This window comes from Anoplophora glabripennis, unplaced genomic scaffold, assembly GCF_000390285.2.
Source record: "Anoplophora glabripennis isolate ALB-LARVAE unplaced genomic scaffold, Agla_2.0 scaffold209, whole genome shotgun sequence".
Classification (NCBI taxonomy): Eukaryota; Metazoa; Arthropoda; class Insecta; order Coleoptera; family Cerambycidae; genus Anoplophora; species Anoplophora glabripennis.
The window spans coordinates 214138-239484 of record NW_019416332.1 but is presented as its reverse complement, the minus strand read 5'-3'; the positions used below and the strand labels follow the sequence as shown (position 1 = coordinate 239484).

General features: G+C 32.6%; 1 protein-coding gene across 1 annotated transcript in view; it reads left to right on the top strand.

Moving 5' to 3' along the window:
- Positions 1-25347, top strand: part of LOC108906032 — a 171207-nt gene that overhangs the window by 137757 nt on the left and 8103 nt on the right. The window contains exon 6 of the mRNA XM_018709174.1: positions 13670-13976. Within this exon, the coding sequence (XP_018564690.1) occupies positions 13670-13976 (307 nt within the window). The remainder of the gene's footprint in view (positions 1-13669; positions 13977-25347) is intronic.

Genomic DNA, 25347 nt, shown 5'->3' with positions numbered 1-25347 from the left:
CTTTTTTGAAGAAAATCTTACTGCCGCACGCTACCTGGATTTCCTAACATTTGACCTGATACCTGCTCTAGCTGTGATTTTCCCTCATGAAATTGATCCAGATATACCGAATGAAAGAATTTGGTTCCAACAAGATGGCGCTCCCCCACATTTTGGTATTGATGTTCGAAGATACTTAGATGAAATGTTTCCAAATCGCTGGATTGGTAGACGGGGTACAGTTGAATGGCCGCCAAGATCCCCCGACTTAACACCCCTGGATTATTTTCTTTGGGGATATTTGAAAGAAAGAGTCTACCAGGACAGACCGGATAATATTGAGAATTTAAAGAACAAGATTAGGGCGGAGATGCATAATGTACCAGCTGAAGTCATTCAGAATGCTGTGGACAGCTTTTACTAATGTCTTGGAGAATGCCAAATAGTGAATGGAGGACATGTTCAGCATTTGCGACATTGAGTTTATATTTGTAAATTATCTAGTTGTTTCAATTTGTAAATGAAAAAAACTTGTTATTGAAAAAATAAAACTTGTTTATTTGGTATGGCTGGATTCAGTTCTCTATAAGCTGTTCAACGAGCCCCCTCATGCCTTATGTTTCCATTTGAAAAAAAAAGTAGGGGTAGCTGGGGGTTAGGGGGTTAAAGAAAAATTACCGAAAGATGGGAAATAATCAAAATCAGTTAACGTGTTTCGGAGTTTTAAAAAAAAATAACTCATTCAAAAGATATGAATTTTATTCCGTACTTCTGGCCATCCCTGTATAATTAATCTAAAATTTTTTGGATGCATAATGAATAATGCGATTAGGTAGATGGCAAAGGATTTGTAATAAAATAGTAGGTACCTTTACTATATCAATTTTTTCATGTCTTAAAATGGTGGAAGATGATAAAATACATTAAAATAACTCCATGATGTTTCAACAGAGCTGAAAATTTGATAGTGTAGGTTATCCTGATGTACTTTGAAAACTCTTTTGATCAATATTTACACAACGTTGTCGAAAAAGATTTTCAACACCTTGTTAATAACTGGTGGAATATTAAAAAAACAACCTAGTGAAGTTCTGTTAATTGTATAACTGTACAATTTATATTTTCATTTTACTAATTTGTCTTCATATAAAAAAATATACAACAGTAAATTGACAGAAATTATAACTGTAACCATATTGCATTAAACTCTCACAAAAAGATCACCTCTGTTTGCGTTTACTTAGAAGTTAAAATCCATAACATAACAACAAAAGAAATTGTTCTCGGATATTCTCAACTGATTCGTGCGTATAAGGTATACAGTGTGTGCTCTTTGCCAGGCTGGTAGAGACAAGCAAACCACGTTTGCAAAAAGTAGGCGTTATATTAAGAGAATGATATTTTGAATGCTTGTTTGGAAATTCCGTGCTAAAATAAATAATTTCCCGTATTTTGTTAAAAATTCTGTTGTTTAAGTGCATATCATCGTCACAGAAGCATACCAAAAAAAGCCTGGCCAAATACAATATTTTCGAAATAATTCTATTTCATCCATCGTAAAGCTGTGAAGTCCACTTCGTCGTTTGCGGAAAGCTACAGTAAAAACACAATGTCTAGGTTTCTAGGGTGAGTTAGACTTCACACAGGAATAAAAGTTCCATTTCAAGAACGTATACATTTATTAAATGTTATCCTACTATGTACAATAGCTAGTTTGTTCTACTAAGTTAGGGTTAGACAGTGACTGGCGACTATGTCCAGCGACTATGCGCAGGGGACTTCTTCGAGAAGTGATAAAACAGGGAAACGTTGCAAAGCAGTAACCTGTTGCGAGGTAAAGCAAAGCAAACTTATAAGAACGGATATGCAAGGAAACCACTTTAATGCCAAAACTTAATACTATTATACATAAGATATGTTATAAGATTTTTTTATTAACATAAAACATTTTAGAAAAATATAATTTCTGTAACAGCTAGAAGAATTCAAACGTGCATGTAACACTATCGGACCGAGTAATCTGTCACCATACATTCACTGAAAACTGAAAACTAAAAACCTTTGCTGGAGCCGAGACGCCGGCCGTCTCTATTAAAACATTAATCTGTAAAAAGTAGCTTGTGCTTGTAAACTTCGGATCTTGTGCTATTTGATGTCCAAACCACTGGTAACGGAGTGCATATAAACGACAAGTCTCATTTAAATTGTACTGACATTCTCCGTACCTACATTAACACCATATCTGCTAGTTCTTGATTAGAAAACATTTTATACACCGGCTAATTGTAAGTAATGCTGTAGCACACAACTAAAGAACACAAGACATACTGACCTATCATCGGATTTGCTTGATTGTGGAACACATGTGGAACGTCAACCAATTAGAGAAGCGCTTCACACATGTAACGAGTCCGAAACATTCTGGCCGTGCACATGCACAAGATGCACCGGGTCAGCTTACGTTTATTTTCTCGAAAACAGAAGCATTTAGACCATTAGTCGTTTAATAAAAGTTGCTCATTTTCATACCCTTTTCAAAGAACTTATTTCAGCAACACCCTGTATAGTGCAATTAGAAATTTTAAGTCGTATTGGACTTACTGGCCAGGTATCCCTCCCTGGTTACTTAACTGCAAGGTGCCACGGTCTACGTTCTATCTCTTTAATGAAGAGTCCGCAGAGGTCCTGTAGATAAATCCGCCTTAGGTTTGGGCAATTGGCCTCTTTAGACTTTGCCCATCTTTGGATTATAGTGGCCTGACATAATTTTGTAGTTCGGTTCCCCAATGCGAAGTTCGCATATTTCGGAGAAATTTTTATTTTTCGAAATTCGAAACTTAAGTGAATTTTCAATGTCTGCAGTGCAGCGTCGACGGTTGCTCTACCGACATCATCGGTCTCCGACGGTATCGTCTGCTGCGGCTCTGGTGTTTGCAGGCGGAAATTTTCGAAACATGGTCGAGGATGTTATTTTCCGCGCCACGCCTTCTAGTATTTTAGATTTTCTCGGAATAAGTCTCTAGTTTGTTCACGCGTGGCCCTGCGTAATGCTCAAAGACGGCTTTGTGTTTCCGATTAGAAAGTTGAGCGAAAAATTGATATCCTCTCGGAAATTGGAATACGACATTATAATGTATGTATATACAGGGTGGCCAAATGAAAACGAAACAGAGTCATTTTCAGGAACTGCGTCAAGATTGTAGAAAAATGCTCAGACCCGTCGATTTTAGATTAAAGGGGGACATTCTTTGCTGGTATTTTTGACTCCTCTACTTTCATCCCCAAGCAAGGGTAAGCATCACCCCAAAATATTTAAATGGCATTGGGGGTTGAGTAATATTTCTCTTGAAAACTCAAGCAAAGAATGTCCCCCTTTAATCTACAATCGACGGGTCCAAGCGTTTTTATACAATCTTGACGCAGTTCCTGAAAATGGCTCTGTTTCGTTTTCATTTGGCCACCCTGTATATAACTTCTTTCTATAATATAAGAAAAACATATTATATTTATCATTTACTTGTAAACGTATTGTTAATAACGAGCGTTCAAATAAAAACGTGGTCAAGTTGGTTCTGGAAATTTGGACGTAGGGCGTAGCGTATAGCAAATGAACTTAAACGTCATCTGTCAAAGCGCTATATCGCCGCTATCAATTTGAATATTTTCGTTTTAAAAAGCGTTTAAAATGGTGTTTTCTCAAGAACAAAAAGTGTTTATCATAGAGTCCTACTTTAGAAATGGACGCAAGATTGATGGAATATGGAAGTATTCTATTGAGGAATGTTTCATAGAATTTCAAAATCAATTTCCCGGCGTTGTTGAGTACAAAATTTTTCAAAGTGCAGTTCAGCGTTGTGTTAATGTTTTTCGTGAAACGGGCAGTGTAACAAGAAAAGAAGGAAGCGGCCGACCTAAAAAGCGGACTGAAGAATTAAAAGAAAATGTCCAACAAATAATGGAAAATGCGCCAAGAACTTCTGTACGTGTTTTATCACAAATGGTGGGAGTATCAGTCGGTACCTGCCACACAGTGTTAAAAAAAGATTTGCGTTTGTTCTCCTATCGTTTAACTTGTCAGCAAGAACTTCATGAAGTTGATTTTCCGCGACGGGCTGTATTTTGTGAATGGTTTTTAAACAACTACGGTGAACTTCATAATATCACCTTTTTTTCTGATGAAGCCTGGTTTCATTTAAGTGGTTACGTAAACTCACAGAATATGAGAATGTGGTCTTCTGAAAAACCAGATAACTTTTTTGTCGAGGGCCCTCTACACGCTCAAAAAATTGGAGTTTGGTGTGCTCTCAATCGAAGGAGGATTTATGGACCTATTTTTTTTAATGGTACTCTTACTGCGCAAAGGTATAGAGAAGAAATTATCGCTCCTTTTGTTAACCAGCTGGAAGAAAACGAAATTACAAACTTTTACTTTCAACAAGATGGCGCAAGGGCACATACGGCAGGCGAGACGATGAATATGTTGAGGGAAGTTTTCCAAAATCGACTAATAAGTCTCAATGCTGAACATGAATTTCCACCGAGGTCATGTGATATTACGCCGTGTGATTTCTTTTTGTGGCCTTACCTTAAAAACACTATTTTTGAACTGCCTATTCCTGATTTAAACCATCTGCAGGCTCGACTTATAGACAAGATTCGTGAAATTAACAATACCCCGAGCATCTTAGAAAATGTCTTTAATTCTTTGAGGAACAGGTGTGAAAAGTGCTTGGAACAAGGAGGGGGACACTTTCAGCAGCTGCTTTAATTTATTGTTATAACAAGGAGGGGGACACTTTCCGCAGCTCCTTTAATTGTTTGTTATTGTTATCACGATTATTCTTTAAAATAAAGTTATATAGTCATTAACGTTATTGAAACTGACAGCTGCTATATAGCTCGTTGAGAAATGAGGTTAAGTTGGTCGCTATAAGCTACTCCCTACGTCCAATGTGTCAGAGCCAACTTCGACCACGTTTTTATTTGAACGCTCGTTATAATTTTTGTCTGGACTACTTTTTGATAAAACTTACCATCGTATAATAGTTTAAATAACAATTCGTCTCTTTTTGGGGCAAGTGACAATTTTTATTTATTAATTGACCCGTTTCAGCGATTTTTTTAAATTTTAATTGAAAAAGAAATATGAATTATGTTCCATCATTCCATCTACAGACAGTGTAGATTTTACAGGGCCTTTATAATCAAACAAACTGTAAAATCAAGTCCAACAAATTTTCTGTTAAATATTTCTTTAATTTTTTTGCTCTACATCTCTGCAAACTCAAATTACATGACATGTAATAAAATATTTTAGCATCCTGTTTTTTATATACAAAACGCAAAAAGTTGTTTACTAATTTTTTACCCTCGCTATTTATTTTGCATTAATGAATCGGTTCCCCAGACCAGTCGCAGGTACTTTAATAAGGCCCTGCCTTGTTTGTCTTCACATTCACGATTATTCGTGTAAACAAAGTTCGCCAATTACAGAATAATTTAAATTCTTATAAGCCTCTTCCCCTGCAAGCTATTAACGTCATCCCGGAGCGAAATTTTCTCATGATAAATTTAAATTCGTTTTCCTTTCAAGCTGGAATACATAAAGAGCAAGGGAAATACGATTAAGCCTGCTCACTGCAGAGCCCGAAAGGTAATGCAGAACCTTTCGCCCTTATGAATATTACACAGGCGGTCTTACATCGAAGTATGGTTTTTAAATATAGACGGGATATTTCCAGATATAATTTTTCAATTTAGTGTAAGACGTAAATTCAGGTGTCTATATCCACGTTCCTAAAATATCTTTTTATCCCAAACTTCTTCGTCTTCTTTATTCGCGAGAATGGTGTAGAGAGAGACAGCTATTATGTCAATTTAAACTTACAGGGAAAACTTGTACTGTTACTTTTTATAAACAGGTTTTAAGGGAATAAAGGATTATGACCCTGAGCAAGTCAACTGTATAGAAAGAGGTATCTTTGCTCTATGGTTCTATGAAGACAACCAGAATAGATCTGGATTATTAGAAAGAACGACAGGAAGTTGCATTTTCATGCCAATATAACGAGCGTTCAAATAAAAACGTGGTCAAGTTGGTTCTGAAAATTTGGACGTAGGGCGTAGCGTATAGCAAATGAACTTAAACGTCATCTGTCAAAGCGCTATATCGCCGCTATCAATTTGAATATTTTCGTTTTAAAAAGCGTTTAAAATGGTGTTTTCTCAAGAACAAAAAGTGTTTATCATAGAGTCCTACTTTAGAAATGGACGCAAGATTGATGGAATATGGAAGTATTCTATTGAGGAATGTTTCATAGAATTTCAAAATCAATTTCCCGGCGTTGTTGAGTACAAAATTTTTCAAAGTGCAGTTCAGCGTTGTGTTAATGTTTTTCGTGAAACGGGCAGTGTAACAAGAAAAGAAGGAAGCGGCCGACCTAAAAAGCGGACTGAAGAATTAAAAGAAAATGTCCAACAAATAATGGAAAATGCGCCAAGAACTTCTGTACGTGTTTTATCACAAATGGTGGGAGTATCAGTCGGTACCTGCCACACAGTGTTAAAAAAAGATTTGCGTTTGTTCTCCTATCGTTTAACTTGTCAGCAAGAACTTCATGAAGTTGATTTTCCGCGACGGGCTGTATTTTGTGAATGGTTTTTAAACAACTACGGTGAACTTCATAATATCACCTTTTTTTCTGATGAAGCCTGGTTTCATTTAAGTGGTTACGTAAACTCACAGAATATGAGAATGTGGTCTTCTGAAAAACCAGATAACTTTTTTGTCGAGGGCCCTCTACACGCTCAAAAAATTGGAGTTTGGTGTGCTCTCAATCGAAGGAGGATTTATGGACCTATTTTTTTTAATGGTACTCTTACTGCGCAAAGGTATAGAGAAGAAATTATCGCTCCTTTTGTTAACCAGCTGGAAGAAAACGAAATTACAAACTTTTACTTTCAACAAGATGGCGCAAGGGCACATACGGCAGGCGAGACGATGAATATGTTGAGGGAAGTTTTCCAAAATCGACTAATAAGTCTCAATGCTGAACATGAATTTCCACCGAGGTCATGTGATATTACGCCGTGTGATTTCTTTTTGTGGCCTTACCTTAAAAACACTATTTTTGAACTGCCTATTCCTGATTTAAACCATCTGCAGGCTCGACTTATAGACAAGATTCGTGAAATTAACAATACCCCGAGCATCTTAGAAAATGTCTTTAATTCTTTGAGGAACAGGTGTGAAAAGTGCTTGGAACAAGGAGGGGGACACTTTCAGCAGCTGCTTTAATTTATTGTTATAACAAGGAGGGGGACACTTTCCGCAGCTCCTTTAATTGTTTGTTATTGTTATCACGATTATTCTTTAAAATAAAGTTATATAGTCATTAACGTTATTGAAACTGACAGCTGCTATACAGCTCGTTGAGAAATGAGGTTAAGTTGGTCGCTATAAGCTACTCCCTACGTCCAATGTGTCAGAGCCAACTTCGACCACGTTTTTATTTGAACGCTCGTTATAATAAAAAAATATATTACTACTTTTTAAATACAAACCTTTATATTATATGCATTTCAGATTAAACATTGTATTTTAATTTATACTTGAATGAAGTAGAAAATGACATTTTCGTAAAAACTCCAAGACAATTATTTTATAAATAACTTAACATTGTCAGGGACATTCATACTAAAATCAAATATGTTCTCAACTCAAATTTATTTTTACATTTATCTACAGTGTTGTTTGAAACAAATGATTTAAGGTGGTATTGATTTCGAGATAGTGTTGCATTATTGAAAAATAAAATTGAATCGATGTTGCTGAAACATGACATTAGAGTAGATTGAAAGTTATTACAGAGAATTTGAAAAGTTGGAACGCTGTACGTGTCGTGAGCTGACTCTTGAATAATCTTTACGTTTGTAGAAATATAGAGGTAGAATCTCAAATTTCAAATTTTGAATGAAGAGCTTCCTATTTATAAAAAATTCTCTTCAGGCATCTGAGGTTAAACTATAAGTATATTTTTATAATAAAATAAGTGGATGTAAACCAAAGTACGGATGCATAGGATAGTTTGGCAACCGTAAATCGACAAACAGTGTTAGACGGTCAGTGAACTGCTCCCACTGTTTTATTTATAATACAATAAATTATTTAAAGCGAATGAATACTCACATTCGCTTTTCTAAAAAACCAAGTGTTTTTATCTAATTGAAGGACGATCTGTTATACGACATTTATACGACGACATTTGTTATACTCAATCTGGTGCTCACATTTACGGGAAATATATTAAAAATGATAATACCAAAGTTTAATAAATTAATGTCGAACGAAGACTGTTCCGAAATTATTACTACATGTGATCGTATTTGCATTTAAAAATAAACATTTGCTTTGTAGTTTGTGTTTAATAAATTATGTAAATGTCTGTTTGACCTGCAAATATCTGTGAAAAGATAAACTTTACATTTTGTCCCCTTTATCTCAGTATCTTGTCACCTGTAAAAGTCATTAAAAATTAAATAAATTATTGTGAAAAATGATCAGTCAAAGATTCTTTGTTTATTTTGATGTTTATAATTTCATTTATTTTTTTTTTGTTTTCTCGCATGTGGTAAAAGACTCAAAGTGGCAGATAGAGAGGTAGCAAATCTAGGTCACTTGAAAGCTTGTTAAAGACATATTTTGAGAACGCAATAATATACTATAGATGCCGTTTAAAAAGTCAGATAAATTGTATAATGATTAAAGACCTAGGTTTTTATTATAAGTTAATTACAGAGAGAGTCTTGTGATGTTATTATGTTTCATTATTTTTGTATTTGACACAGATCATACTAAATTATGGTCAATTTTTACAGAAAAGAAGTATACTCTAAAAAATAATGCAGTGTAAATTCATCAGCGGTATTTATGGGTGAAATCAATTTAGTATAGAGTTTTGAATGAACATAAGATTTTAGTATGGAAATGAACTCATGAACGCAATTTTTAGTTAGAAAAATAAAAATATACGAAAATGATAAATACTGTGTAAAAATCACGCCTCTCGTTGTCACTGTTACTTATTTCAAAGTATGGGAAACACAAAATTTTGTACATGCAAATACCAACCCGCAGTTCCGACTATGCTGTCAGACAAAATTTACTTTTAATCAAAGCTTGATAGCAAAATAGCTCAAAAGTTATTCAATGTCAACATTACTCAATGAATAGTGTTATTTTTTCAACGCAATTGAGTTAATTTTAAGTATAAACATTTGAGCAATTTTAGAAAACGACTAATAATAAACTCCAAAAACTATATCAGATGATCAGCAAATATACAAATCTTAATATTTTGAGATCAAAATATATGGAGTATTTCATTTAACAAATCGTATATTTGATTCACAACTTTTTTGAGCGAGCGGTATACCTTAAAAAATGTTTTATAATAGGCAGCTAATGTCACTGTATATAATATTTTTTTCAAAACTTTAATACCCGATATATTCATAATTTTAAAACAACTATTCCCTCCAAGAAATCCGCTATTTCGGTTTATAAATATTACATTTTAATCTTTCAGGTTTAGTCCGAGTTGAAGTTAGTAATACTTAGGGTGTTGTCGTGATTCCCTGATTATCTTTGATATTTTGCTGCTCATGTGCAACAGTGGGAAGGACTGACGCTGACAGCGGCAACGAAATGTTAATGAAAATTCGCAGGCCACAACAACATCCAATAAAAGGGACTAATTAAATGTAACATATTCAGGTCACACTCTTAAAAAGGGTGAAATTATAAAGATGAAATATGATATGAAGCACGTAATGGAAGTAACGGTTTATCAGTATAAGTAATTACTGATAAACTGTTCTTTCATATTTGTCGTTTATAAGTTCTCGTGACGGCTCAGAAAATATTCCAAATTCACGTTTGCATTGGAAAAGTTACGCTGATATCAATCAGGCCGAGTATGTATCCCATTTTATCATAATAACAGTTACGTTATTTCAGGGTTAAACGTTAAGGTTAACGTTAACTGTTAACATATAACGTGCACGTTGTTGAGGAATTAAGACCATTTTTAGCAAATACTCGTATTGCAATTTTGTTGTATTTTGAAGACGCTTTTGTGTCGACATTTTTAATAATAATTATGTAAAATTATTATAAACAAGAGTCAGTATTAGACAAAAACACATATAACTGACAATGTCTTTTAGGTTATGAAACATGAAATAAATGCAAACTCGTAAATAACGGGTAAGTACGACATAAAATAGTTTGTAACACGTTATCTTAAATTATAACAGAGTTTCTTAAAGGCAAGGAATTTGGTGTTGCTATAGTTTAACGTACGTGTTATTTGTCTAATGAAAATGAACGGCTTGTTAAATTTACATTTACTTGCCGGTTTTATAAACGCACATCGAAGGTAAGTTGTAAAATTTAAGTAACTTAGGTAAGTATTTACCCTAAAATTATTGTTAGGTTAAATCAAACGAAGAAGGATCTAACAAGGAAACTACCCCAACCCGAACTCTCCGATTTCCAATATTTATATATACGTTGTAGACTCGGTTGTAGAACATAAAAAATTAAATGACATATTTTTTTTATCGGCGGAAAAACATATTTAGGGGGTGAAATACATCCTCAAAGTTCGCCCCCCAAAACAGTTTTTTCTAAATATCTGGGGTTCTAATCAATATTTTGGAATGAAAAAAAATGTAAATTGCTTCTTATAAAAAAACAAATGTTTCACATTAGATTCCGTGTTTGGAGGCTGCTACCCTTATTTTTTATTTCAGAAAAACTATATTTTTCAAACATTTTTTATATATAAAAAAATTCATATTAAAAAAAATAAAAAATATGATTTATGTAAACAAATTGACAAAATAAAGTTCTCTTTTTAGGGGGTGAACAACCCTCTAGTGTGCTAAAAATGTCTGTACGATTAGAATTAACATTGCAAAATAAAAAGTTTTTACTTTTTCTCTAATCATACGAATAATTTGTTCTATTAGCCGCAAACAGATTTAAACGGATGCAAACTACCCCTCATGTTCACCCCCAAAATATTTCTGTGACATCTCAATATTTTGAAATGAAATAAAATGGAAATTACTTCTTTTAAAAAAATAAAATGTTTCACAAGTGATTTCGTGTTTGGGGGTTGCAACCCTTATTTTTTATTTCAGGAAAACTAAGTATATTTTCAAACATTTTTTATATATAAAAAATTCATATTGATTCAAAATATTAAAAATATGATTTATGTAAACAAATTGACAAAAATAATTTCTCATTTTAGGGGGCGAACAACCCCCTAGTAATCCCCTAGTGTGCGAAAAATGTCTTAACTTTTTCTCTAATCATACGAATAATTTTTTCTCTTGGTCTAAAACGGATTTAAACAGATGCAAACTACCCCTGATGTTCACCCCCCAAAAACAGTATATCCGTGATATCTCGGGTTCTAATAAATATTTTGGAATTAAACAAAATGGAAATTACCGAACCCGTTTTTGAGGGATGAACATCAGGGGTAGTTTTCATCAGTTTAAATCCGTTTTAGACCAATAGAAAAAATTATTTGTGAAGTATCTGTTTTTTTTATAAGAAGTAATTTCCATTTCGTTTCATTCCAAAATATTGATTAGAACCCGAGCTATCACAGAAATACTGTTTTTGGGGGGTGAACATCAGGGGTAGTTTGCATCCGTTTAAATCCGTTTGAGGCTAATAGAACAAATTATTCGTATGATTAGAGAAAAAGTAAAAACTTTTTATTTTGTAATGTTAATTCTAATCGTATAGACATTTTTCGCTCACTAGGGGGTTGTTCGAGAACTTAATTTTNGAACAATTGTTGTAACATCAGGTATGTCAAATGATTTTATTATTTAAAAACACAAATTAATAAAGGTAAAAGCAGTTGAATTTGCCGATATAAAATAGGTGCGATAAAATTCTATTTACATATTTCTTTCCTTGCGAAAGTTTTTGTCCGTTTTTATCAGACCGCCATGCCGGTCTCATTGTGCGGGGTCAGGTTTTACAGTGGACCAGTTTCCAGTGCCGTGCAGAAATGTATTTTTAAATAATTTCGAACTGCCCTTTTTGATTTTTTCTTTACAAAATTGTATTTGTAAGGGTCCCCTGTACATCCAGAATTTTTTTTTTTGGATAAGTTCTGAATCACCCTGTATAAAAAATGTTTGAAAAATGTAATTTTTTTGAAATAAAAAATAAGGGTAGCAACCCCCAAACACGAAATCACTAATGAAACATCTGTTTTTTTTATAAGAAGTAATTTTGCATATTGTTTTATTCCAAAATATTGATTAGAACCCCAGATATTTAGAAAAAACTGTTTTTAGGGGCGAACTTTGAGAATGTATTTCACCGACATATTATTTAATAATAATAATGCAGAATTATTATAAATACCCGACTCAATAGACAAAAACAGATACAGCTAAAATAGTTCTTTTAGGTTATAAAATATGAAACACAGAGCGTAAATAACAGGTCCTACGTACAACATAACAACGTAAATAACGTGCCGTTTACGGCACGTTATTTACAAATGTTATTTCTAACATAATGTTTTAGCATAAATGGGATACATACTCGGCCTGATATTAAAGGTGTCTGTTATAATCAACACTCCCCGAATATCAATTAAATAAAAACACCAAAACGGGAAATTACACGACCAAGAAATAACATGCTGTAATTGAATTGTTTCTAGGGCTGTATGGCATATGGCACCGTCTTGTTGAAACCACATATTTTGCAATTTCAACAACACTCACGAATTGCTTCGATGTCTTCTATTGAACGACTTGTCGGCCAGAATTTTTAAATTAATCTTTTCGCAGTTGATGAAGGTAAATCACTATTCCAACCATATTTGTACGAAAATTGCTGCCAAACCTTAATTATTTTTAAAATATTGCTCAACAATGACATTGCGTTGTTCTTTTGTGTAGGTGTCAGCTATCACGCTGTTTTTTTTTTCGTAGGTACACTTTACCGCGCAATTGACGTAAAATCGAAATCTTGCGTAAATTTTGGGACACCCGATGTATCTACTGATGACTACTCTGAAAGTTGAGACGCAGTAATATCTATCGTAGAGTTGCCATTATCAGACTCTTATTTGTTTCGATTTTTCAAAGAACATCTACCGTTCAGAATTTTACTAATTATAGTGAAGTATAAATTGGTTTAAAGCTTCATTAAAAAACTTTTTTGTAAAGATCATCTATAGGTTTACAGAGACCTAGATCATGTATATTATGAAGCCTAAGAACTATTAAATAATAAGGCACAATTCTATAAGTATTCCTGTAAAGATATTATTAAATTATTCATGTTACTTAATGGCTCTCTCGTATTATTAAGGTTTATTTTACTCCAAATCAAATATTTTGCAGTATATTGGGCTACCAAATATTTTATTTAAAAGCAGGATCTTTCTGGAAATACCAAATTAGTCAGGGAATTTTATGCCTCGAAACATTCGAATTTGATTTTAAACAAGAAATTAGTCCTATTCTGCCACGTCAAAATTAAATTCGGAGCAAGACAAACAACCCCTAACAATCACATCGCCCTGTTTGATTGCCATACTAACCCAGTTAAGTTCTAGCTAATTAACAAAGAGTGTTACAGCTTGCCTTCAGGACCTGCAAAAATCTACGGGAAGCGAAACTGAGGGAAACGTTTCGGTTCCTTCATATCGACATTCGATCGTCTGCCGGTCAGAACCTTCGCCAGGAAATCCTGCGATGCCTTTCCTCTTCCAAGGAAACTTTTCCTCTATCAGAAGCGGAGAGTCAGGTTATCACATTAGTTTGTGATACATTACGGGAATATAAATGTTTGGAAAATTGCACGGGGCTGAGGAGATACGTCGGCGAGGTTACGAGGGTCGCTTGGGCACTGGTGAATCAACTACCTACATATGAACTAGACACAGGTACATTTTTTTCATAAACTTCTAAATTTGTATAACAAAAAAAACATTTTGTATAAAATTTTTCAAATGAAATCAAACAACACTGTTTGAATGATTACATTATTTAACAGGTTTAATAGGTATAACAGGTAATGTTTTTGTATTAATTATATCATTTTTATATTGTATTTTAGATATTTATTTATTACTTGCTGTTTACTAGGTATTAGTGGTAACTGGCATAACAAGTGGGGGGGTGCTTTAGGGGCTTTAGCCCCCCCCCCCAAAGATCTGTCGTGCGATTTTTATCATACTTGGCGCAGGGACGGACCTCGGCATCAGTCAAGATTCCTAAAGGGGCAGGTTGCCTAACTTTCTATGTCACTGGGTATACCGATCGCATCACGTACTTCATAAATGCATAGCCGTCTGTCATAATTTGTGTTGAACTGAGAGTCTGTACTTGGTAGTCTGTGCTGTACATGTTTTGTGGTTATGCACTTTGATTTTTGCTATTTTCTGTTGTGATTTTTGAGATATTTTTTGTGATAGAGTCTGAAAATGTTTAGTTCCTTTTTTGATGTGATACAGATTTTTTTTTAAATCTACACTTTTATTTTAAATTACCAAATATAAAACAATTTATATACTATAAAAAATCAATATATTATAAATACAGGGTGTCCCACCACGAACTCAGGATATCTGGGAAACCGCTCCAAAGATTTGCAATAATATACAGAGGGTTCCATTTAAAATAAGAAAGTTAGTATCCACTTCTGGTATAACCAGAAGTACGATGACCTTGAAAATATTCTAGCTTGGTAGGCTCCACGGTCTGTATCACACCATCATAATTTCAAAAACATCCTTCTAGCGTTGTTCATTTTAACACAGTTTTGCTGCAAATTTTAAGAATTTTTTTAGACCCCCCGCCCAACTTGACATTCTGGTTACGCCACTGTTAGTGGTATAATTTAATGCTAGTTGGAGCATATACACGGCATATCCACAAAGTAAGAGTACTCAATTTTTTTTTTAAATCGAAACGGAAGTATATTTATGAAAAAATAACATATTCAGAAAGATACATCAACCACTATTTTCGACGTAGTCGCCTTCAACCTCAATGCACTTTGTGAGCCAAGGGATGAGCTTTCTGATACCTTTGTCAAAAAAATTTTCCGCCGCCTCTCGGAGCCATTGTTTCACGGCACTGTGGACCTCATCGTCGCGTCGGTAGAAAACCCTTTTCCACCCGCAAACACCTTCGGAGAAGAGAAAAGATGTAAATCAGAAGGTGCCTGGTGGGGACTGTGGACGGGGTGGTTCACCTGGTGACCGTGATGACCTGGAAATATGTAGAAACACTGCGTTCAACTCGTCCAAAGTCAATCGACGGTCGCCACGAAGCATTTCTTCGATCTTGTTCACTATCTCATCAGTCACGATTGAGGGACGCCCACTCCTGTTCATCATGACCATTCGTTCTTCTGGCTTTATACTCACGACACCACTTGTATATACTAGTACGATTGAGCACATCATCCCTACGGACAGTTTTGATATTGTTAAAAATCTGTAACGGCGCCTTTTTCTCTGCCAGAAGAAACCAGAATACTCTTCTCACCCTGCTGGATTCGGAACAGAGGTACTCATTTTTCAACACGCCACTACAACAACAGTTCTCAAGTGACAAATGAGTGCGCGTTCTGCTCCCCACATATTGACCTTAAATGCAATGTTGCCAACTTTGTCGAAAACAAAAACCACAGAGCCTCAAAGTCTCAGTACTCTTACTTTGTGGATATACCTCATAGCCCATATAGTAGTCGTGTCACGCAATATCAACAGTAAGAAGTCTCATATATCTTTTACATACCTAGATTTCCGGTATAGAACATTCCTTAACTTTTTTATAAAAAAATTTTGAATTTGCTAGAATACCTTTAAAATAGAGTAAAAAATGCGAAAGTTAATAATAGAATACATTTTTCCCCTAAATATTTTCTGAATAAATTACAATATTAAAATGAATTTTAGTGGGCATAGAAAATTTAGCTCAAACCAGAGTCAACATAAATTTTATTTTGAACTATAACGATATTTTGACTTTTACTGATATCACTTTTATCGTATTGGTACAAATTAGCAAACTGGTAATATGATAGATACGTTTAGATGAACTTAAGATTTTTATAAATTATTTTGCAAAGAATATTAAAAATGGAGTCCCTGTGCCTCAATAGCAAAACATTCATATCGTACTGATTTAGTTTTCACTATCCATGGGTTATGTACACAAAATTTCATATTTTCATTTGGTCAAAATATATTTAAAAGTATAACAATTATCACCTGCTATCACAACGGTAAGTCTAGGTTTATATCAGGAAGGGCTCCTAAATTTAAATGAGAAATAAGCTCCTTAACATTTGCATGTTTGCATACATGATTATTTAAAAGTAAGGTATGTTTTTTATTTAATGTTGTAATTTGTTCTCACACTGAAAGAAAAAGAAATTTAATTATGTTAAAATATTTTTTTAAAAATAATAAATAATTCCTTGCTCCAAAATGCTCAATTAATAGGTTATTTTTATAAACCTATTTATCTAGGATTTACATTTTATATTAAATATAGGTACCTCTAAATTTGCAAAACGTTAAAATAGTAATATTCTGTTACGCAATCTGAGAAAATTAAGACGATTATTTTACTTATCTGCTAAATGAAAAAATGTCAGTATAAAAGTTTTTTGTCAGTGTATTTTCCGTCATTCGGATTACACAAAATTGGTTGTAATATTTCTTATTTCCATTTTCAAAGCAATCACCACTGTGTTATTACTATACTTTTTTAAAATATTTAAAACAAGAAAACTATTTAACAAAATTACCAAATGTCTGAAATAAAAAAAATAATCAAATATATACCACAATCATAAATCCCAGCGGCCACACTTGGTGGATCATACATGTAAAAAAGAGGTCTTTCTTCATTTTTTTTTTTTTTTTTCGGAAAATGGATAAAAGATATCATTGTGCGATACTTTAAAAGTCCTTCAAGATATCTTATTAAATACTTTAAACTTAGACATCTCGACATTAATGTATACAGTATTAATAAAATTACCTCCTGTAATAAGTTACTTTCTGTCTTTCATCCCCATTTTTTAAAGTTTGTTCAATATTTGAAATTAAATTATTAAAACTAACCGAGCAATTCTAGTTTAAACATGAAAACAAATTTATTGTATAAAATATTATAACATAAATCACATCTGCTTTAAAATGTCATACAATTTCTATAAAACGTATCTGTTAAAATTTTCTTAGAATTCTGCTGAAATATTTGAAAATAGAAATAGATTGGTGCAAAGGTTAAAATTAGTTTATATATTTTTTTGTTTTTTTTTATAATTCCAAAAGACTCAATTATTTGAAAAACATGTGAATTCTGAAAACGACTAAGAACAGAACAAATTAAACAATTATGAAATGCTTAGATAGCGAATAATTTTTTGTCACTGTTCGTACATCTTATAAATGTAATTATGTAATTTTATTGAAAAGTATTAAATATCAAGCTTTACATTAATCGAAGAAACAATTAAGTAAGCTAATTATGACCGGGGAGCCTGTTTTTTATAAATACATTTCAACTTTTCACTCCTTGCTTTTCATTTTTCTGGCTATTTTCTGTTTTCAAAATTAATATTAAAAAAACAGTTGATAATCTGCACAATGACAATGAATAGCTGAAGCTTCTTAAAACGCATAACATTTATGTAAAGTACATTTTTTTATAAAATAGAATTATTCTTCGCTTTTCTACGTTTGTAAAATGAAAAGTGAAAAGTGAAAAGTTGAAAAACACTTTCAAAAAAATAAGCCCCTGAACTGAAATAAAATGACATTTTATCATTTTATAAGGGAAACAATCGAAAAACAGAAATATTCATAAATATACGTCATAAGTTATATAATTTTTTTGGTATTTTGTCTTATCAACCTTATACACTTGGAGGGTAGATAGATCTCTTTAAAATAATAGGTGTTTGCCTTACATATAGGTCTGGGACGGCCTCGTTTTAGAGATACAGCGTGTTGAAGTTGTTAAAAAAAATTGATTTTTTGTTTATATCTCCGGAATATATTAACCGATTTTAATAAAATTTGGTACAGATAATATACGATAGTAAGCCTTACATTCCCAAAATATGGGCTCTAAAGGTTCAACCAGTGGTATACAGCCAGACATGTCACCCCTTTTTTATAAAAAAAAAACTATGCCACTTCATTTTTTACAAAATATTATAACCTATTGATATTCTAATACATAAAATACGTAAAAAGGTAACTTCAATTTTTTCCCTAAGCTTTGCCGTTCTCAAGTTATTTACATCAATACAATGTCCTTGTGGCAGACACTTCTAACCATAAGATTATAAGAATATTTGTTTATTTAATAGTAAGTACAATTTGTAAGTACATCAACAAAATTCTTTCCACACCACCTATGAGGTAGTGTTCCTGGGCTGGTTTTCCTTGGAGGCCTAATCCACTGTTTTTACCAATAAGAACAATTTAAATCACAATAATAATAAAAATAATTTACCAAACAACAACAACTAAACAAGAAACAACGTTACGTATTTACAACAATTATTCAAAATTCGAACCACCCACATCGATACATTTCTGACGTCTTCTATTAATGGAATTAATTGAAGCTAATATCATATGGTGGTTTTCTTATAATTCATTACAACTCTCTTCTATTCGCTTCAGTAGTTGTGATCCTTTATCTATTTCAGTAGAGTAAACTTTACTTTTTAGATAACACCAAACATAGAAGTCCAGGTGGTTTAGATCTGGCGATCTAGCTGGCCAAGACACTGGACCCTCTGCACCTTTATGGTTCACATTGGTATTTGGTGTTCTACTTATTCATCGCCCCATATAATTTTCATTAGGCTATTCTTGTATTATTCTTCCAGAATGCGCTGAAGCACCATCCATTTATATCCAGCTATATTGACGTATATTTAATGCAACATTCTCTAATAATTCAAGTAGATGGTTCTCTAGAAAGTTTAGAAATGATTGGGAATTTACACGGGGTGGCAAGAAGAAAGATCCACAAACTTTATTGCGAATTATTCCGAGCCACACGTTCACAGAAAATTCGTGTTGAAAAGATCTTGTCCAAATTTCATGAGGATTTTCTTGTGACCAAATATGCAGATTCTGAAAATCACTACCCCTCGCCTTGTGAACGTACTCATCTGTCCAAAGTATTTCTGGTAAGAATTCTGGATTATGTTGTAACTTGTTTAACAACCACTGACAAAAATTCAGGCGTCTTTCTGCATCTCCCGGAAGTAAATTTTGCACAGGTTGTAAATGGAATGGATTTCTGCCATCCTTATGTAGAACTCTTAAAATTTTCGTTTTACTCAGTCCAAGTTGCCGAGACGCTCTTCGTGTACCTACCTAGCCGAGATCGTCGTCAAATGCTCTTAAAATTTCAATCTCTGTGCCTTTCATTGCGCCGATCATGATTTTCCAAATATCGTTTTAACCCAAAAAGACGAAAGCGACGAATGCAAAGAATTTTGTTACATACTTACATGTAAGTATATAAGAAATATACTTACAAATTGCACTTACTTTTAAGCATAAACATAAATATTCTTGTAATATTATGGTTAGAAGGGTCTGCCACAAGGGGATTGTATTGGTATAAATAACTTGGGAACGACGAATCTTAGGGAAAAAAATTAAGTTACCTTTTTACATATTTTGTATTAGCATATAAATCCGTTAGAATAACTTGTAAAAATTACAGTGGAGTAGATTTTTTTATAAAAAAAGGGGAGACCCCTGGCCAGTTGTACACCACTGGTTGAATTTTTAGAGCTTATATTTTAGGAAATGCAAGGCCTACTATCATACGTTATCTGTACCAAATTTTATAGAGATTGGTTACTAGATTCCGGAGACATAAACAAAAAAATATATTTTTTTAACAACTTCAACACCCTGTATCTCTAAAATGAGGCCGTTCCAGACCTATGTTTATAAGGGAAACAGCTACTATTTTAATGAGATCTATTTGCCCTTGAAGTTTCCTGCATAAAATTCGGACCACCCTGTATATTTGGTAGTATAAAGTAGGTAAGTATCTTAGAGATGGAATTAACCCGCTCGTCGGGATGGGTATAAATATAATTTGCATATATTTATTTCTTATGCTCAAAATATTATTTTAAAATGTTTTACTTAAAAAATGACCTGGTAAATCAAATTTTGGGCTGCGGATTTGATTTCAACATCAAAAAATACACAAAATCTATGTACTCATGTCTCGCAATTGTTTCTGCAAAAAATACAGGATGTTTTTTAAATGGATTTTTTGGTCATATCTTTTTAGACTGGTTCTTAACTATTTTTCTAATTCGATATTGTGACTTCGTATGACTTTATAAATATGTTAACATTTTAAACTGCAATAAAACGAGAATTATGGATCACCTTTTACTTTTTAGATTCATACCATAACTTAATTTCTACATTTTTACATATTACGGTTTTTTAAATTATATTTTAACTTCCTTGGAACACAGTTATTTGACAGCCAACACTTTTTAATATCCAAGACGGTACAGGCTCACAAGTAATATGTATTTACCTTTAACATCTCATTATTTCCAAATTCAAAGGATCTCTCTCGAAACCTTAATAATATACTAAATGAATAAATAATAAGAGAAGTTAAAAAGCACAACATTAAATACTGCTAAATTTTATTCGCTGGAGGCAAATAAACTTTGAAATATTTTGAACATATTTTTGTGGTTCATTTTATGTTAATTAACTCATATTTAAAACTTGAATATTTTTCAACCTTCAGCTCTCAGCAATATTGTGAGTACTTAGCAAACAAACTTATATTTAATAGTTTTATTTCAACAATATAATGTTAAGAAAAATAAAGATTATTAACGATAAACTTACTAAATGAAATTTGTAGGTTCACAAATATTTGACATTTTTATATTCAAACTTACACAGCAAAAAATCAAATGTGGTAAAAAAATATTTGATTTACTAAAATATTTGAGCAAAGCTTTATAATAATTACTTGCATGAAAATATCACCCAAAGGATAGTCGTGCATAAATACCACTTTAACATAAATCAATCAATTTGTACTTTTTAAGAAAACGAGGAAAGTTACTGCGACAAGCGTTAGAGCGTATGTTTAAATCTGCAAAGAAATAAATACCGATTCCTAAAACTAAAGAAAGGTTCAATAAAACATTGCTATACTACAAGTTGTTTGGAGTTACTTATGTTTAATCACTGAGACTTTATGTTTAGTCACAATTGGTGTAAACAAAAAAGGGGTTTCTGAGGGTTAAACCTCATACCCTAACACTAATTCCATTAGTTTCTCTTGCAAAAACAACGATAACCGGCAACATACCGTGTTAGAAATGCTTAATGGATGACTACAGGAATATCGTAATTATTAAATATATCTATAGGGCGGCTCAAATTATAAAAAAAAAGTTTCGTATCATTTTGCCAAATTATTTCTTGAAATGAAATGTTAGAATTGATTCTAGAAATATGACGAATTAACTGTAAAAAGTGTTTTCTTTTATTTTGCCCCGTAACTCATTTGTTTATAAAAATAATCTAATGAAATTTGGTTTCAATGCATATGTAGGGTCATATGCATACTAAATGACGACGAAGACTATTTTTTTTATTTTTCTTTTTTCTATGGACGCTATAATAGTGAACTGTAATAGTTATGAAGAAAAAAATATAAATCCAACGATATATCACACTTTTATGAAATTTTATGTTCAATGGCAATGGAATAGCATTTAAATATTTAGAAATAGTAAAATCTTATACTTCATAAATGCCTTACTGATTTCTTATATACAGGGTCGGAAAGTTCCCATGGTTCATCGGCCGTTACGTGAGAACGATAAAGTAAGTCATAGAAATCCGTGCGATAGAGAAAGATGGCTATAATGAAGGCACCTTAATAGTCACCGCCCATTTCGCCCTTTCACAGATAAGAAGTGGATCTTATTCCCAAACACTTACGAAAAAACACGCATTCGTAATTGCAAAAACAGTATGCACTGCAAGCTGCTACGGTGAACGCCATGCTGCCAACGTCTTTCTACCTCGGGTATCGAATGCAGTTAATTCTAAGAAAGTGACGCAGGGGTCTTCTTGGAATTCTATCTCAGCAAATATCTACGGACTGTAGCGTCCATTAAAAAAGGTTGACAATTGCAATAAAAAAAAACAGTGTAAAATATCTACCAAAAATCATTGAGTAGAAATCGAATTTAATTAATTTATAATTTATTAACAAATGAATCACAGCGCAAATAGAAAATGCATTTTTCTATTTTTTCATTATATTTAAAGAAGTAGTTAAATTGTTTTAGATTTAAAAGAATTTCATACATTCTAATAAAATACTGTGTAACTTTTTTCGCAATTTGTGCCACTCTGTATCTTAAAGAATTTACGATATCCCCACACACAAAATTATCAGCTTGGAATGTAGGCATTTAATAATTCTAACTAGGTATAATTTTGTTTCTTTTTTATTCGATCAATTTAATTTAAGAAAATTTTATTTTACACCACGTCAACTACTTTACAAACGGGTTGAAGTTTCAACTCGTCATGACAAAATTCTGTGTAGGCCACTGGTCACAGAAAAACTCAAAACTAAAAATAAAAAACAAAAAAGTTACATCCTTACCGGCTTTAGACTTCAAAAGCTTCTCAAAAATTGTACTTAATGCTAAACAAACTTTTTTCTAAAATATTACTTTTGCCTAATAGGGTCATTCTCTCTACAGAAAGTAATTATAATCGTCGTTATCATACTGTATCTATTATTTGTGGTAACAGAGACAACTTTAAGGATATAAATATCTTTCAAAATGTTACTACAGTTCGTACAATATTTGTTGAAATAGAATTCCAAGAAGACCCCTGCGTCACTTTCTTGGAATTAACCGCATTCGACACCCAAGGTGGAAAGACATTGCCGACGTGGGGTTTTGTAGTTATGAATGCGTGTTTCTGCGTAGTGTATCATCCTGTGCATTTTCAATATAATTTCTTATTAAAATAAATCAATGAAGGTGAAAAATCAAAGAAATGAATTTAATTTCCAGTCAAGAGTACCTATCGTGATTAACGTGTACAGTTTTTCCAAATGAAAATTAAATACAATTAAAAAACCGTGTTGTAGCTGCTACAGGAGTATCTTTAGCCACTATAGGGAGAATCTTAAGTGAAAGTGTCGAGTTACAAGCTCCAAACAATTTTGAAGGTGAAGTAAAATTTAATTCCTGCTAAAAATCGCAAGAGGATATGTACAAAGCCAACATACCAGAATGGGATTAGGGGCTGTAGTAGGTTAGTTAAATACATATTTAGTCTTTGTTTATTTCTTTTTTGTATTTATAATTGTATTATCTTCTAATTTATTTATTTTTTGTACTCTACTGTACTGTAAAAGAAATAAAAACACATTTTAATCCATAAAATCTACTTTATATATACTTATCTTATATTTTAATATTCTGAAAATTTCAAAGCGCGGTAACTTGTTACAATAGTTCCGACAACAGAACTTTAATGGCTTATTCTTTTCTTGGAATTCTATCTCATCAAATATTGTACGGACTGTACATAATTTGTTTATGTAAAACATGTTCACCTACAGCCAACAGATAGCAGCTAATTTACCGAAAATACCCAAACATCCATGGTCATACGTATTCAAATATTTATTTACATAAATATTAAACAGAGAAAGGCGTACCCTAGTATTGATGTGCGATAGAGGTAAGATATTAATGAAACATTCACAAAAAGCGCAAGAATTTGTAGACCGTCTTAGGGTTGAAAAACTTACCTCAGTCATCATTTCAAATGAAGGTAAAATATAATAATAAAAACATACTAAGAACTCAAACCTTTCAGAGTCTGAATGGAAACAAAAAACTATCCTTGTAGTCCTGTGACATGAAGAATCTAGTGATAGATCATATTATCACAGTTCTTTTACGGGTCTCTTAGGCAGGAATATGAAAACCTACTTAATAAAAATTATAAACTCTCCATGCGAGATAAAGATAATATGCTAATAAAACACATACTAAAACCTCATCCATTTGGAGGATTAAGTATAGCTACCCTTAAACCGAATGAAAATTATGGAGAAATTTTTAAAGGAAATGAAATAATAACCCTAGAGGGGTAAAGTTAATAACAGTCATATGACACATTCTAAGAGCTCATCCATTTGTAGGTCATGTAACATCTGACGAGTGTTATTTTCAAGCTCCCAAAAAATCTTTTATCGTCGTGAATAATGAAGATTTTAAACCTGATTAAAGGTTAAAGATGTTTTATTTTTAACATTTGGACAAAATTAGGGTTATATTTCTGATTTTCAGCAGGTCAGTTTTTAGAAACATTGTTTTTAAAGTCAAATGAGAAGAACGAAAGGAGGATAAATTGTTTTTTATTGCCAATAAATGAATGAGAATTAAGATGTTTTCTTACTTTATGAAATTAAAGTATGTATTATATTAGAGAATGTGTTTTTTTTATCGATAATGAATTAATTGGTAGATATGAACTCTTTTCGCCACTTTCTATGTCTAAACCTTAAATAGAAATTATTATTTAGCAAAATGATGAATAATAATAAAACTGCATTGGATTTAAGGAAAATATTTTCTTATTTTAATGGACAAGAAGCGGGTTCATTAAGAAGAGTTTAGAACGTAGACATCAGAAATGGAAACTGTCCAGTCACCCTACTAGCACAATTTCTTTCTTTCGAGATTTAACCCAGGAGACAGGCTGTGATTCAAGACAAACAGTAAAGGTTAAACCATACGAATGAAAGGGCGCAGATTATTAATGGCATAAAAGCTTTGAACTCTCCAAAGGGTGACAGGCGGAATCTTTAGAAATTAAATTTTTCCTTGGGATACCAAGGAAACATGATTCAGTAGCGACTCATGTTGGTAGATAGTTACTTTTAAGGATGGCTCATAATTTGTAATTCTTAAATACTTTTAATACTATAGAGATTTTTAATTTCTGCAACATAAAATCTCCCTTTGGATCACTACATTTAGCATTAGGCGCATAAAGCCTCAGCCTCTCTACAGGGCCTAATTATCAAACTTCATATTTACATAAAAACTAAGGTGCTTACCTAGGTGTGAAAATAATGTTTAACAAAAAAAAAATTGTCCAAGATGTTCAAAACTTATTCCTCAATATCAATATTTTATTTTTTTTTAATTTATTAAAT